The sequence below is a fragment of the Mustela lutreola genome, chromosome 2, assembly GCF_030435805.1.
Source record: "Mustela lutreola isolate mMusLut2 chromosome 2, mMusLut2.pri, whole genome shotgun sequence".
NCBI classification, from domain to species: Eukaryota; Metazoa; Chordata; class Mammalia; order Carnivora; family Mustelidae; genus Mustela; species Mustela lutreola.
Genome location: NC_081291.1, coordinates 24,862,954 through 24,877,809, shown reverse-complemented (window position 1 = coordinate 24,877,809; position 14,856 = coordinate 24,862,954). Strand labels below are relative to the sequence as shown.

The 14,856-nt window shown below is 35.8% G+C and overlaps 1 protein-coding gene across 8 annotated transcripts in view; it reads left to right on the top strand.

Annotated features, from left to right (window-relative positions):
* Window positions 1-14,856, top strand: part of ERC2 (ELKS/RAB6-interacting/CAST family member 2) — a 932,553-nt gene that overhangs the window by 462,729 nt on the left and 454,968 nt on the right. For all 8 annotated transcript variants that reach the window (XM_059161221.1, XM_059161225.1, XM_059161223.1 and 5 more), the window contains one exon: window positions 5,681-5,874. In XM_059161221.1, coding sequence (XP_059017204.1) covers window positions 5,681-5,874 — 194 coding nt within the window. The remainder of the gene's footprint in view (window positions 1-5,680; window positions 5,875-14,856) is intronic.

Below are 14,856 nucleotides of genomic sequence, written 5' to 3'. Positions count from 1 at the left end.
CACATTTTATGTAACAGTTTACAAGAAAAAAGACCAAGCATTTTTCCACTGTAGTGAGAAAAAAAAGACTTGTTAATGTTCAGTGAGGTCTCTGATTTATAGGTCATCATAGGACTCTGCAATCCAAAGGACATGGTGCACACTGCATTATAAATGCTTTCGTAGTCACTGTTTAGGTACAGTGGTTTATTTTTGTGGTTTTCGGGGACTATTTATGAAAATTATTTGATTCACTCATAGACTAGTTCCCCCAACACAATGGAAAATTGCAAATATTAAGAGAGAATTCACAGCATGCACACAGCATGTACAAACATATACACACACACGAACACACACACGCCATGCTTGCTCCAGGCTTTTAGTAGCTAAAGAACTCAGGTAATATTTGTAATGACATTTAAGATTTGAAGTCACATGTTTTGTTTCAGAACATCCAGATAATTAGTTTGATTCTTTACTTTGCTAATTTTATGAAATTCCATAGTTAATAGGGAGTACATTATAATTGTAGTTTTGTTTAAATGGTCTTAAAAACTGTTAAGCATACAGTTGGTTCTTTTTATTTTGTATATGTGTGATATAAGAAAAATTATTTTGAACATTTGTTCATTTATTTAAAAATATCCTATTTGGTGCTTGCTTCAGCAGCACATATACTAAAAATATCCTATTTATTCCATCTATAAGAAAAGTTTTATTTTGGAATAGTTATAATATGAAAATTGTGAGTATTCTGGATGTACTTAGCTAGAGTTGTAAAAGAAGTTTCCTTTAGAACTAAGTAGGCTAAGATTCAAAGATATATCATTATTAGATTTTGAATGTATTATTTAGGCTCAGCTTTTATATTTGGTATTAATTAATTAGATTTAAAATAAAATGTAAATTTTATAATATATCGCAGTTCTATAATTACCCTTCAAACCTTTATTTTTAAAAAGTAAGGTTTGTTCATAACTCAGAATTATGTGAAGGTTGAAACTTCTTTTAGAAGACTGAAATAAAATACAATGTTTAAAGTAGTTTATATGCCCTCTTCTGCTGCTCAGATATGAAAGGAATGTTTAAACCCCCCAAAGTGCTGCAATTAAGAATCATATTTTCACTGTGCATAAATTTAACAAATTATTGCTAAAACCCATAAGCACAGGGAAGAAAAACCATCAGGCTCATTAGTTAGTGTTCTGCTTGTGCTTTAAGATCATGACTAATCATTCGTTTATTTTAAAAGAAATGATTTTTTTAAATTGTCAGGCCCCATTTCAAAGAAAGAATGCTATATAATATTATAATTGGATATTCCCTGCCCAGTTTCACAGTAGGTTTCAGGGCCAAAGTTAATGCTTTCCTTTCTAGGCACTTGGAATGATGAACTAGAATTTTATTGAAAATAATCAATGTCCAAAATTTATAAGAAAATTATTAATAAACTTGTGATTTTTCATATTGATACTATCAATCCCTGGTTTGGCTTAAATCACTTTTTGCTCTTAACTTTAATTGAAATATAATATTAACTTGAAACTTTGCTTTGTTTCCTGAAATAGTTCTAAATTCTATAATTAAAATAGCCCCTAGGTATTGTTATGTACTACTTGTCCTAAGTCATGGCTAAATTCCTCTTTTGTGCTTGATTTCAGGCTTTTGTTCATGTCAAAATTCCAAGGCTTGCCCACATCAATGAATCTCCAAAGTTTGTTTTGATTATTCCCATTTATGGGAGAAATTTCCTTATAAATGTAGGAAAACATAATTGGAGGATCCTTAGAACTTACTGATCTAATATGCAGTACAGTCATTTCTGAAATATTTTTTTCCCAACTTTCTGTGTTTCTGTGAGATGCTTGAGAGTTGCTCTAAAAGTTAAACAGAAATAATGTTGAGGCAGAACCAGATATATGGATTTGCCTTTAAACTGATTGGTTTAATCAGCAAAATTGAATCTCTACATTAAGAAAAGAATGTTCATTGACATTTTTTTGTTATTCATTTTATGACTGGTGGATGTCTTTGAAAGTGACAGTGTTCTACCTTATATTTATAATAAGTAGCTTCTAAAACCATTAAATCCACACCAATCTGCATTTTCAAGCATTAGATTCCTGACTAATGAAGAGAGGGGACAAAGCTGATGTGTCTTAGAATGAAGTGGGCAGTCGCTTCCTCACCTTTTGGGAGAGCTAATTCAAATCAACAGATCCATAAGGGGAAATAATTGCTGTGTATTTTTAGTTTAGACCTTGAATGGGTGAGAATGCCATGGTAGGAATTTGTTCAGATAATGATTATTCAAATATATATCTATATTTTTTCTGCAGTGTCTAAAGTATATTAGGTCCAATTCTGTTATCTACTTTTAATCCCTATTAAGAGCTGCCATTCTAGGTTAAAGAACCCATTGTTATAATTTGAAAAGCCAAGAGCATTGCTAAATGCAAATAAAGTGCTTCCTTCACTTCATTTTTTGAGGAGGCTCTGACCTTATAACTTGGAAGGAAGTGTTGCTTTATAAGCTCAATTTCCTCCTGTATTTCTTTAGTATAGTATAATCCTCATGTTCGTAGATCATAGTATATCACACTCATGCTACACTGCCTAACAATTTCAGCCCATCCTCTGAAAAGTATTGATTCAAGCTGAATAGAAGTGGTTACTTGCAATATCTTTTATAAATTCTGTGGAGACTTTTGCCCCCACTACTCAGGTTGGATCAGGGATTCACCAAACTCTCCTCTCCTGAGTCTTCGCTTGGACACTAGTGATGACCCAGAAGTAGCTGTTACTCATCCACCTCTGTATGACTCTTTCTTAAAGCTTTCTGTTGACTTAACAGTTTTTAAATGGTATCTATTTACACGTTTATTTAATAACTCTTCAGGGAATTCTGACACTTATCATTGATACGGAGATCTATTTAACTCAAAGGTATTCTTGTTTTAAGAGGAAGAATCATTAGCACCTACAAGTATTACCTAAAAGATACCAGGCTAACCGTAAAGGTGGCTATGATCTCTTTTAATAATATGATCTAACTTTAATATCATATGAGGCCAACAGTGGCCTAGATTCAGGCATGTCTTTTCCTAGGCTTTCTGTACTTGTAAACATCCCATGAGTCATTTGTTCGATTGAAGACTACTAACCCATCTAATTTCACCCAGTGTCAAAAGCTGCCTTGGGTTATCTTCTCTTCATAGAGCTAAAATAAAGAATGTGCTTAGATACCCATTTACCAGCAGACTGCTTTTTCTGTAAGCTTAGCAAGGAGGCTTCTCTAAGACATATGTAGTATCTTGATGAGAAACTAAATAAACCTATTAACTTAGCTGTATAACAAGCCCCAGTAGCGGGGTGCATATCATAAAATAATACTCATAATAAGAACACAAATGAATAATACCTTCCCCACGTTTGTTGTAAGGTAGCTTTTTCTGCCCTCGGAGAGGCCAACTCCTTTGCCCACAGTAGTCATAAGACACAGGGCTAAATTTAGAATCTAGGTCTCATGAATATTAATTATGTACCCATTTATTAATAGTCATAATCATAAGAAAAAAAAAACAAAATAAAGCACAGTGGCTAACTGAACTGCTAGCTTTTTGTGAATCTTTAAGTCAGAGTCCAGAAAGGAATCTTAAATCAGAGACATGCAATGAAAGCATATTTATATTTGTTTTGTGTGTTTCTAGTTCAGTTCCTGAATTATTTTTTTTTAAGATCTTAGTATTGTTGGTCAGGTTGTTTGAAATAATGTCATGAAATGTTCCTCAGCTGCCATAAAATAATGGTAATATGGCATAAAAGTGGAAAAGAATTAACATCAATATTTTGTTTTCTTTTTCTCTGGAATTTTAAAACTATATTTTCAGTGCTTTTCTGATACAAGAGTAGTGAATTGATTCTTATCACAAATATAAATAGGTATAGAAGTATTTCCTTTTAAATTAGAATATCAACTCTATATTTTAAAAGTGGCAATTAACAAATTAAAATTTTCATTACTTCAATTTAAAATAAAATTGTTAGATGAATAAACTTCTAAAGGCATATTAGCTCAGGATTCTCTTTCAGATTATTTTAATTATACTGAAAAGGCTCACTAATCTATTAGAATGAAGTCTAATGTACATACTAAGTAAATAAAAAATAAATGCTTTCCGAGAAATATTGGTAAAAGGGAATAAACTAGTACCTGATAGTAGTATGTTGAATTGATAAATTTCTCCAAGTTCTTTTTGCATACTTGAGTTTATTTCTTGGATAAAGAAATCTTAGGATAAAGAACATGAAAACAAATTATTTTCCTCCTATCCTCATGCTTAAATAATATGTTACATGCAAGAATATTATTCTAAAAATGATTTTGTCATAAATAAATTTATTTTTATACTAATTTTTTAATTTTTTCAACTAAATCATTGCAAAAACTGTCAACCTTGTAATAGTAGTTCTTATTAGTATTAATTTTTCTAACCATGCATGATTCATTTAACCCCACAGTAGCTGTAGCTTGCTTGCCTGTTTTTTCCCTGAAATTAAACAAAAAGATATAAAAACACAATGAACATCTGTTCTATATAGCAAGACAGCAGAACAACCTAAGTCCCAATAAATTATTAACATTGTATGATTTCACACATGGATTTTGGAGATACATACATATATGACTTCTCTGAACTTTCTCTGTTGAATGTGCACTGTTGTTAAACTACTTGTTTTTTCCCTGCCTACTCTTTGAAGAAGTCATTTAGGAATAATGGGAAACAAGGGGTAGGCAAAACATTGCAGTGCAGTGTTATTTTCATCTGTCTGAGAATATTTCAGCCAAAAGTTTATTTTGGGAAAAAAAAAAGCCATAACACACTTTCAGACACACAAAACCACAAATACTTTGGCTGCAAATTATTCTGCAGTGTTGTTGCTGTGTTGTTGCCTGTGTATGTTCTTGTGTGAGAAGCTGCCACCCACCCATGCATGTGTTTGCAGATTCTCGTCTGTGTGCTTGTTCATGAATTAGCTCATCCTCCTCCTGGTTCAGGTTAAATTTACTTAAGAGAACAAGAATTTATGGGTATGACTGTTAGCTGGAAAGCCCTTCCTCACTTGTGAGTCTTTCTTTCAATCCACATCTTCTGCTGAAATTTCTCAGTGGGATGAAGTACTCAGTCATCAGTCAACCAGTCTCTTACATGTTAACCTGGCTTTACATATATCCTTGATAGTTTTTGGAAAAATAATTTAATATTGTTTTATCCTCAGTTTCTCTACGGGAAAAGGAAGCTGTTGGTATGAATCACCTCCTTAACTGTGAGGAGTTGAATTGTGTTAGTTCTGCTTGCCAAAGCATGGGCATAAAGATGTCACAGTCTCTCCCCACACTCATCCCCCATTTCTTGGTGGGGGAAAAAAAAACAAAAGTAGTAACATTAATGCAACAAAATATTAACAATAAAAAAACCCCTCTCCTGTGAAACTGTAATATAATTTAAAATCAGTATTGTTCTGAAGTAGCTGAATTGTGTGATTTTCCATTTTGCCTTTTAACTGACAGTATACCCATAATTCTTGATGATGATTATTTTTTCTCCATTGATAATTTCTGGACCATTGGTGACTGCACTACCTATTGTTCTAAATTGTTGTCTTAACTACATTCTTTAAAAATATAATATTGAAGGCTCATAATATTGAAGATGACTCCAGGATGAATCCCGAGTTTGCAGACCGAATAAAACAACTTGATAAAGAGGCCTCTTACTACCGTGATGAGTGCGGCAAGGCCCAAGCGGAAGTTGACCGATTGCTGGAGATCCTCAAGGAGGTGGAGAATGAAAAGAATGACAAGGACAAGAAGATTGCAGAACTTGAGAGGTAAGTTTTGCAGCCATGTTGTGTGTTCTCAGCAGTGAGTGAACATGATTTGCTTAGTTGTCCATCACAGGTTGTAGTGGATTTGGAATGCACATGCATATTTCAAATTGGAAACGAGTGATGTGTGAGGAATAGGCCTGTTAGGGATGACGTTATGTTTCTGTGGGATACTCAAGAAGGCAATTGGCTTATCTTTTGAGGGCTTGTGTACTTCTTAAGTGTTTAAGAAAGTAATGGCCAAGTTTCTTGAGTGATGTCCCTCATCTAACATGTGTGCCAACAAAGTGTGTGAGAAATTGAGGCTCTGACTACTTGGAAGCTTAGTTTAGTTTAGTTTAGTTTAGTTTTGTTTTGTTTTGTTTTTACCCGTGAAAGACAAGCATTTGTGGTTTAGGTTTGTTTCAAGCAAAAAATGTATTTGGCAATTCATTCAAGATAGGAGAAAGGGAAAGGAGCTCATATCCTTTCGATGTTTTTTGGCACACCACAACAAATTCATCTGGGATGTATCTTTTAAGAGGACCTTACAACATTTGTTAAATAAATATGTTTGAATAGGGTCTAAGGCAGACCTACCTGATAGCAAATTCTGTCTAAAAACAAAGAAGGTTATATCAGGGTTCCAGAGTATTTAGAGTTTCAGATAAATCATATCCATATTGTATTTATATATAAGATAGACTCTAAAAATACGCTTTCTATCAATGCGTTTTCCTATATTTCGTAAAAGAAAAGAATTTCTGAATAATCTTATGTAACTCCATTACCTCTGAGGATTTCTTATTGGTTCAGCAATAAGGCAGAATTTGTCTTTCCTAGATTCAGTCCATATGGGAGAGATGAACAAATTTTGAATAAATCAGTGAATGTTTGCTAGCTCTGATCAAGGCACTTGTGAGTCCTGACAGGACTTTAAGACATATGCAGAATAGCTCCCTATGGCCTGTGGATAGATCATAGGCTCTACTGACAGAAGGATTGGGGTTCAAATTTTGCTTCTGCTTTGTACCAGCCATGTGACCTTAAAATGTATTATACTTTTCAGGTGCCAAGTCCTTGTGGGATAGTTACATCATTAGGAATAATTGAATGCTAAAACAAATAAATTCTCAGTATTAAGTGGCCAGGTATTAAATGGATAGGTCAATTCTCAAATTTTCAACATTTTCAAGTATACTATTTAATATATTCAAACTCTAAATCAATTAATATTTCACTTAAAAACCTTAGTATTAGTTTGATGATAACAGGATTTTTATACAGTGTGACCAATTTTAGTGATTAAGTCAGAAATTTCTTTTCCCGAGATAAGTGTACAAATTAAAATCCTTAAAGGCTTAATATTAATTTTAAAATGTGGGAATGTTCTGCCAGTTTATTGGTTCTTAAAAACACAGTTAACTTTAGATATATCTATATGTCTACTTTGGAATTGTATATTAGGACCAGAATTTTTCCTGAAAAGCTGATGTTAAATCACAGGGACGTTACCATTGCATCTCTTTTATTGGTGAGAAAACTAAGACCCTGAAAGGTTGAATTACCTCTTGGAGATTGGTCCTGTGGTCAGAAATAGGCAAAACTCTAATGTATGTTTCCTGACTCCTAGTCTCTTGTTCTGAGAAGCTGTGAGCCTCTGAAGAGCATAATATTATCTATGCCTTAATAATATTAGAATAGTAATTATGATAATAATAATGTATTTTTTGTGCTCACTGCTCTGCTGAGCAGTTGACCTGTAATACTGTATACCATTTAATCTTACCAACAACACAGGAAGTATCATTTTCTTCATTGCATAGATGAGAAAACTACATAACATGAATGACTCACACAGATTAATTAACTATATGTAACTTCCTAAAGCTTTCAGAGCTTATAAGATTCAAAGTCAGAATTTGAACCCAGGTCTAACAGGTTAGTGACTGAGAACAATCCTGTCCAACAGTGAGCCAGAAGGAAGAAGGTAGTCCAGTAGCACTGAACAGCCACATAGCCTGCAGAGAGAGAGAGAGAGAGAGGCATTGCTGCTGGGCCACAGGAGATCTGTCTCATCTTTATTAGCTTTCATGAGAGAAAGTGATGTGCCCCACATTTTGAAGCTCCCCAGAACTGTAACTGAAAAATCAGGATCAGCTACTATAAATATTTGCATAAAAATAGTGTAGTCATTCAGTTAGACAAACAGGTCTTAGCTGGACACTAGTGCCATTAAATCATCAAGAATATTCACATTTTTATATCCTCAATATGGAATGTATTAAAACAACAGTGATTTTACAGGCATTTATCTTTATGTACTTTCTGCACATTTTCTTTATCTCTGCCTTTGCCTTTCCTTAAAGCTGATGCCTCCCAGGCACTGTAATTCATAAAACGTGTGGTGAGACTTGAGTCTGTCCCAGTTCTCTGCCTGCCTGTGTCTTGGGTCCAGCAGCAGAACATAGTCTGGGAAATGTCTGAGATCCAGCCCCAGCCCAGGCCTGAAGGAAGTTGGGGGCGGGGGTGGAAAGTAAGGGGAAGTTTCTTGGGAAAAGAAGAGCTCAGCCTCGGCCTGGCTTTCTGAATCATTATCTGCTGGGCTCCATGTGTATTCTGACCAATTCTTGTTTGTCAGGCAGCCCTTTTCAAATTGGGCAATATCTCCATTTTCCGGCTTAAACTACGAAATTCCTACCTCGTAATGTGGGGAACTAAAGATTTCTTAGCAGTGTGACATATATCTCCATTTTGGACTCATAGGGGAGTTGTGTGCAATTAAGTTTGTGATTTTGAAAACCAAAAAATTGAACTTGAAATAAATTTGTGGTCTCTGGTCTGTAACGTGACCTACCAGAGTGAAAAGACTTCTTTTTAAAAGCAATGAGTGTTCTAAAATATTCCAGAACTTCAGTCATGTGCAACAAAAGGTTCAGGGTTAGGAATAGCATAACTCAAATGACACTGACGCTGGCCTACTTCTCTCTCAGAGGGCAGTTCTTGTTTGCTTTCTGCTCTGCTAATCTTCCCATTTTTAATTTTTTTTTCACAATGTATACATTCCAAATCACATATGCCTGGCACTTACAAGGATGCATTTACCTCTTAAATTCCACGTGAAGGATGTTTTACATCAGCCATTAACGATTTTGCTTTTCAAAATGCATATTGCTCCAGTGTGGTCCCCATGTGCAGTTTTTCCTATAAACTTTTGCACTTGATGCTGATGGCTCAGCAGGGAGCTTCTGCCTTGGACAGCAAGTGAATGGACTCTGGGGAAGGTTGACACAAAGTGGGTGAAGGGCCTTGAACACACCCCTAAGTATTGGTCCAAATCAAGCTGAAGTCTTTATTTGATCGCTGGTGCTAGATACCACATCTGCTGTATGATCGGATAGGTAATCAAACATTAAAGGGACTGAAATATGTGGTCTTTCTGTGTCAGTGCCCATCAACGGCTCTGAGTTTCATTTAGAGTTTCAGAATTAGTTCTGCCTTAGGGGAAAGAGAGAGGCTAACAGATCTCTTGTCAAACAAGGTCTGCTGCCACTAGGTTTCTGCATCTCAGCCACCGAAAGGTATCAGTCAGGTGACCATTCATGTAACTATCCTAAATATAGTGGGGGTTTGTTGTTATTTGTCTAGGGGACAGGAAATGGCCAAATCAAGCCCTTGATCACATCCCTCCCCACTGTGGAGAACAGCATGTGTCCTTTGGGGTTCTGCTCATAACACGTAATGTCAGAATAGAAAACAGGTAGCACTTAATTATCTGGATCACTGACTAAAGCCATCAGACATTCAGACACTTGAGAAATCATCTTAGATTCCTAAAAGCACCTTATCTAAGGTTGAGAAGCAGACTGTTATTTTTCCTTCTGAATTTTTTCAATAATGTGATGACATAATTTCTTTGATGCCTTTCAGAACACTTTTAACAAAATGTAAACTAAAGCTTTATTTAGAAAAATGGGATACTGTGTAAAGTCTCATGCTAGATGTCTCATGTAGAAGTCTCATGATACATTGAAGAAACCTTGTACCAGTTCTCTTTGTTTTGATATAAACTCTTCTTGCTGAGAAATATCCATTTATATTTGATAAAGTGTTTGAAGAAATTTCAATGAAACAAGTGGCAGATAGTTTTGCACCTTCCCTACCAACCCTTTGGGGAAGGTCATGGATGCCTTTGAGAATTTGATGGAAACTAGGAATGCTTGGAAAAGTCAACTAATTTCAAATGTTTGCTTGCTATTTCAATTTAGGATGCTCTAAAGCTTGGCCATAGACCTCAGTTTGATATACTTCTCTGATACAGAAGAATTTGAAGCAACAGCTGGGGCCAAAGTTCCCACAGTGATCATGGCTTGATCTAACTTATTTTTAATCAGTTGTGTGTTCATGATTACAAAATACTGTACAGGGGTATTTCAGATATGAGGGATTATTGGACCAATGCTTGCACCGTGTGTTTAATCCTGAATTTTCTCTTTGATTTTTATCATTTTGATCAACACTATTTTCATTTGAAATGTTCTTGTTTAAGCTTTCGTCTGAGGATTTATTTTGTTTTTCCTTCCTCTGTGAAATGCTTAAAACTACTTATTTATTTTAAATTTTTAAAAGTTTCATGTATTTAAGCAATCTCTGCATGCAACATGGGTCTCAAACTTACAACCCCAAGATCAAGAATCACATGTTCTTTTCACTGAACCAGCCAGGTGCTCCTAAAATTACTTTTCAATAGTATGGAATGGTGGGGTCCCCTTGAGTAGATCACTGGTATCATATTTGTTCATTCACTTTGTTGTTTTACAAAGAGCATTAAATAGATTCATAAAATAAATGTCCACTGTATGCTCCTGTGGTAGCTTGAAGATCATCACTTTTTTTTTTCTTTTAACTTTTGCTTGGATTTGGGACTTTATTATTTTGATCAATAGGAAGAGCATCTTAAATATTTTTGCACAAATAAGTTATCAAGCATCTGGATATTTTCAGGGATGGAAGTATGATCCTCATTTTTACAACTGAAAAATAATTACTCTCAACTTTGGAAGTTGCTCTGTCCTCTCTTGGGAGGCTGATGAGCGGGCAGCTCCTCACCCAAAGCCCTGCTCACAGTGTCTTTTGATCATTGCTAGGTGCAGTGTTTTGTGAGCATGTAAAATGTAAATCTTTGAATGGAAAGCCAAATTGTTCAGCTCCTTTTGATTTTCAAAGAGGAAGGAAGAACATCTCATAAGATGCAACCATCCAACTTACTGGTTCAAATAAAATCTTTCTGACATCAGTGCTTACCACTAGCTCTAATACCTTAGTAACTTCCATTTCAGTTTATTAAATAATAGAATTTTGTATGGACACAGATAGGAACGGTCCCTATGAATATTCCACCAGAAGAGGGCAAATTCTGCTGTTGCATTGCTACAGCACACCTCTGGTTCACACCAGTGCTCACAGTGATAATGCATGAGAGCAGATACTGGTTTCCTATGTGTAATATTTAATAGAACAGTTTACAGTGTGTGCCCAGGGCTTTTGGGGGTTATAACAGATAAAAGTTGCTTTATTGTCCTTCATTTGGTTATAAAACCTGCTAATATAACATCTGTTGGCTGTATGTTTAAAACTAATGCATTTCCTTCCTTTTATTCTCTTTTGCTATCCCTTTTCTTTTCTGCTTATCCTCCAAATTGCTGCTTTCACCCTTGCTCCAATCAGCTTGACTCTCAGGTCAGTACTTTCAGTTTTTCTTCTAACCGCCTTTCCCTCCTAAGCTCAATTTATTGCTTGCACTTGTTTAACAAACACATTTCTGAAATGGTTTTCCTCTGGCCACTGCATTTTTTTTTTTTTTTTTCCATTTCATCCCATGCCTAGGGAAGGTTTGTTTTATGAGAAAGCCATATAGGTGGGAAAGGGCAAAGAAGAAGATGGGAAGTAAATCACTGTTGGATTATTCGATACCTTTGATTCCCAGATTATACGACTAAGAGAAATCCGAGTGAAATTCTAGAGCATTTCTCCCAAGCAGCTCAGAAAATTGACTGTGTGATGATAAAACATGTTGCAGTGGAAAAAAACAAAATCCAGGATGCTAAATTTAACCTAGGAGAACAAAAGACCTGCCTGTGACACAGAAACTCAAAAGCTAAATTTAATAGTGCAAACCACTCAGACTTTTTGGTTAATAAATCACTATGTTTTGAAAGATTTATGATACTTTTTTAAGGTCACTTTTGAAAATTATCAGTGTGTTGGTAACATATTGTACACACATGTTATTTCCTGTCATTGTTTTGGTTTTTAACTTTTTAACTTCATTTTTATTAGCCGTAAGACGTACTTTAATTACGTAGGGCATAGCATATGGGACCAAATGTAAAACTAGATTCAGCATTGACTATGTGCATCCTGATATTAAGAAGCAAAATGAATATTTTGTTTTAGAAATGCATCCCAGATTTGACTCCTCTTAGATAGGAGTCCAAGTCAGTAACTGGTTCTCCTTTAAGTCAAGCAAATCTTCTCCTTATAATAATATGCAGTACTATCTAGTGATTTCTTCATTTAATCAATGCATTTACCAGATAGTGCGCATGGTATGATTTGGGCTACCAAGTCTTGGAAAAAAAAAAAAAAGACTCAAACTGATAGCCAGTGCAGTTGCTCTTTGAGAGGCAAGCAATGTTATTTCCTTCTCTTTATTCAGTATCTGTACCTGTGTGTCTATCCACTGCTCAGCACCTAAGCCACCAGACCAATTCATTTATGCCAGCAGCAGATAATTGCAAAGTGAGTCCTCCTGCCCATATATCAGTTTTGTCCCACTGCCTATTCCCAATCCCTATGGCATATAGTCCCTGAAAATGAAACCAAATCTCTGCTATTTCCACATACCACAGTGGGTGTCCCACAAACATCATCTCACTGAAGGAAGCCCATTCTCAAGAGTTCTCCTGTGATCTAAACAGGGGTCAAAATCATGGTCCTACAGAACTGCTCTCACTCAAAATCTAAGAACTATTAATTCACTTTCTGGTGCCCCTATGTGGAGATACAGACATCATAATGAAGGTTGGAGAGGAGGAGGTTGGCCACATCACATCCAAATCTTTCCTCCAAGCTTTGGATGCACTCCTTTAATGAAGCTTTAAGCTTTTCTCCTTGCCTGTATTTTTTGTTTTCTTTCTCATTTTGCCTTCCCTCTGCTGCTCCTGTTGATATTGAAGCCCTGGAGACCAGGGACCACTTTGGCTCCCACACTAAAGCTCCCTACCAGGACCTTTACATTTGTTCTATAGGCATTCTGCTGTGTCTTATGTGTCAGAAAGCTGTACTGTGTAGTATTTAGCTTTTTTCAGTTTCATGGCAATTGAACATGAACTGTGACTCTCAGAAGACAGGATGCAGTATTAGGGCTAGGAGAGGTTGTGGGTACCAAGGGGTCTTTCTACAAGGGGCTTGGTATGTCGATTAGGTTTCGTATGTCGATTAGGTTCAGTCCAAGTCTAGTTGCGTGAACTATATGGTCAAATTAAGATTCAGATCATTTCAATATCGTTTAGCATCTTTCCCCAAATGAACACAATGGAGAAAATGTGCAATCCTTGTCAATGGCCTCTTGTTATATTTTTAGTGTAAGACAAATGGGGCAACCCTACTTTCCTGGAACAAAAATGTCTATAGGTCTTAGAAGCTTTCTTGAGCTTTGACAAGCTTCCAGAGTTAACTCTGCTTTTTTCCCACCACTTCCAAGTTTACCAGTTAAAATAAAATGAAATGGGGGCGCCTGGGTGGCTCAGTGGATTAAGCCGCTGCCTTCGGCTCAGGTCATGATCTCAGTGTCCTGGGATCGAGCCCCACATCGGGCTCTTTGCTCAGCGGGTGCCTGCTTCTGACTCTCCGCCTACTTGTGATCTCTCTCTCTGTCAAATAAATAAATAAAATCTTTAAAAAATAATAATAAATAAAATAAAATGAAATGGACCAATTCTGGAGAGGAGATGGATGGAGGGGATGGGCTAACTAGGTGATGGGTATTAAGGAAGACACTTGTGATGAATACTGGAAGTTGTATGTAAGTGATGAATCAGTCACTAAGTTCTACACTTAAGACTAATATTATACTGTATGTTAAGTTACTGGAATTTAATAAAAACTTGAAAAAGAAAAGAATAAGGGAAAACAATGTAAGAATTGAATTGAATACAGGATCTCTGGCACATGCACTTTCTTTATATGGCTCACAGTTGAGATATATATATTTGTGTGTGTATGCATATACATATATGTGTGTATACACATAACACATATATATATATTTTAAAAATGTATGGTCTTACTTACTATAGAATTTTGTAGTCTGTCCTGCACCTCCCTACCTCCCAATCTGAAGTTTGAAAACTTGACTAACTCTTGGGTCTTCTATTCTGTACTAGACTCTATAGGAAATCTTCCCTTCCAGCTACCTTTTTAAATGGCCTCATTTCCTTTACAAACTTTGTACTTGAAATCAGGTGGACATATAATAAGGATCTGGTTTGGTAAAATGCAAATGTCATATTCCAGACCTGTTCACGTTCTCACTCCAGAAAACTCCACTTCTGTCAAGAATCTCTTTGCACAAAAACCAGTGGGAAGCTGTAGGGATATAATAGATCCCTGCATTGCACTCTGAGGGGAGGGCTTATGTGAAGTTTGCTCATTTCTAGGAAGTATCTGTGAGATTAGCATGTGATTTATGACAGATGAAGTCATCTAGATAAATGTATACAGCAATTGACTAAACAAACAAACAAACAAATAAATAAATAAAAAGTATCTTTTGGGATTCACTTCAAAATCCTGCCAGAGAGTTGACCAAGTAAAACTAGAAGGCTCGGGCCTTTCTGGGCTCTTCCAGGCTCTGATTTGCTTTGGATCCTCGGTCAGCTACTTCCTTGTTTGTGCCTCAATATCCACCCTTGGAGAGGAAGGAGCTGTTTTTGGAGTAGGGCT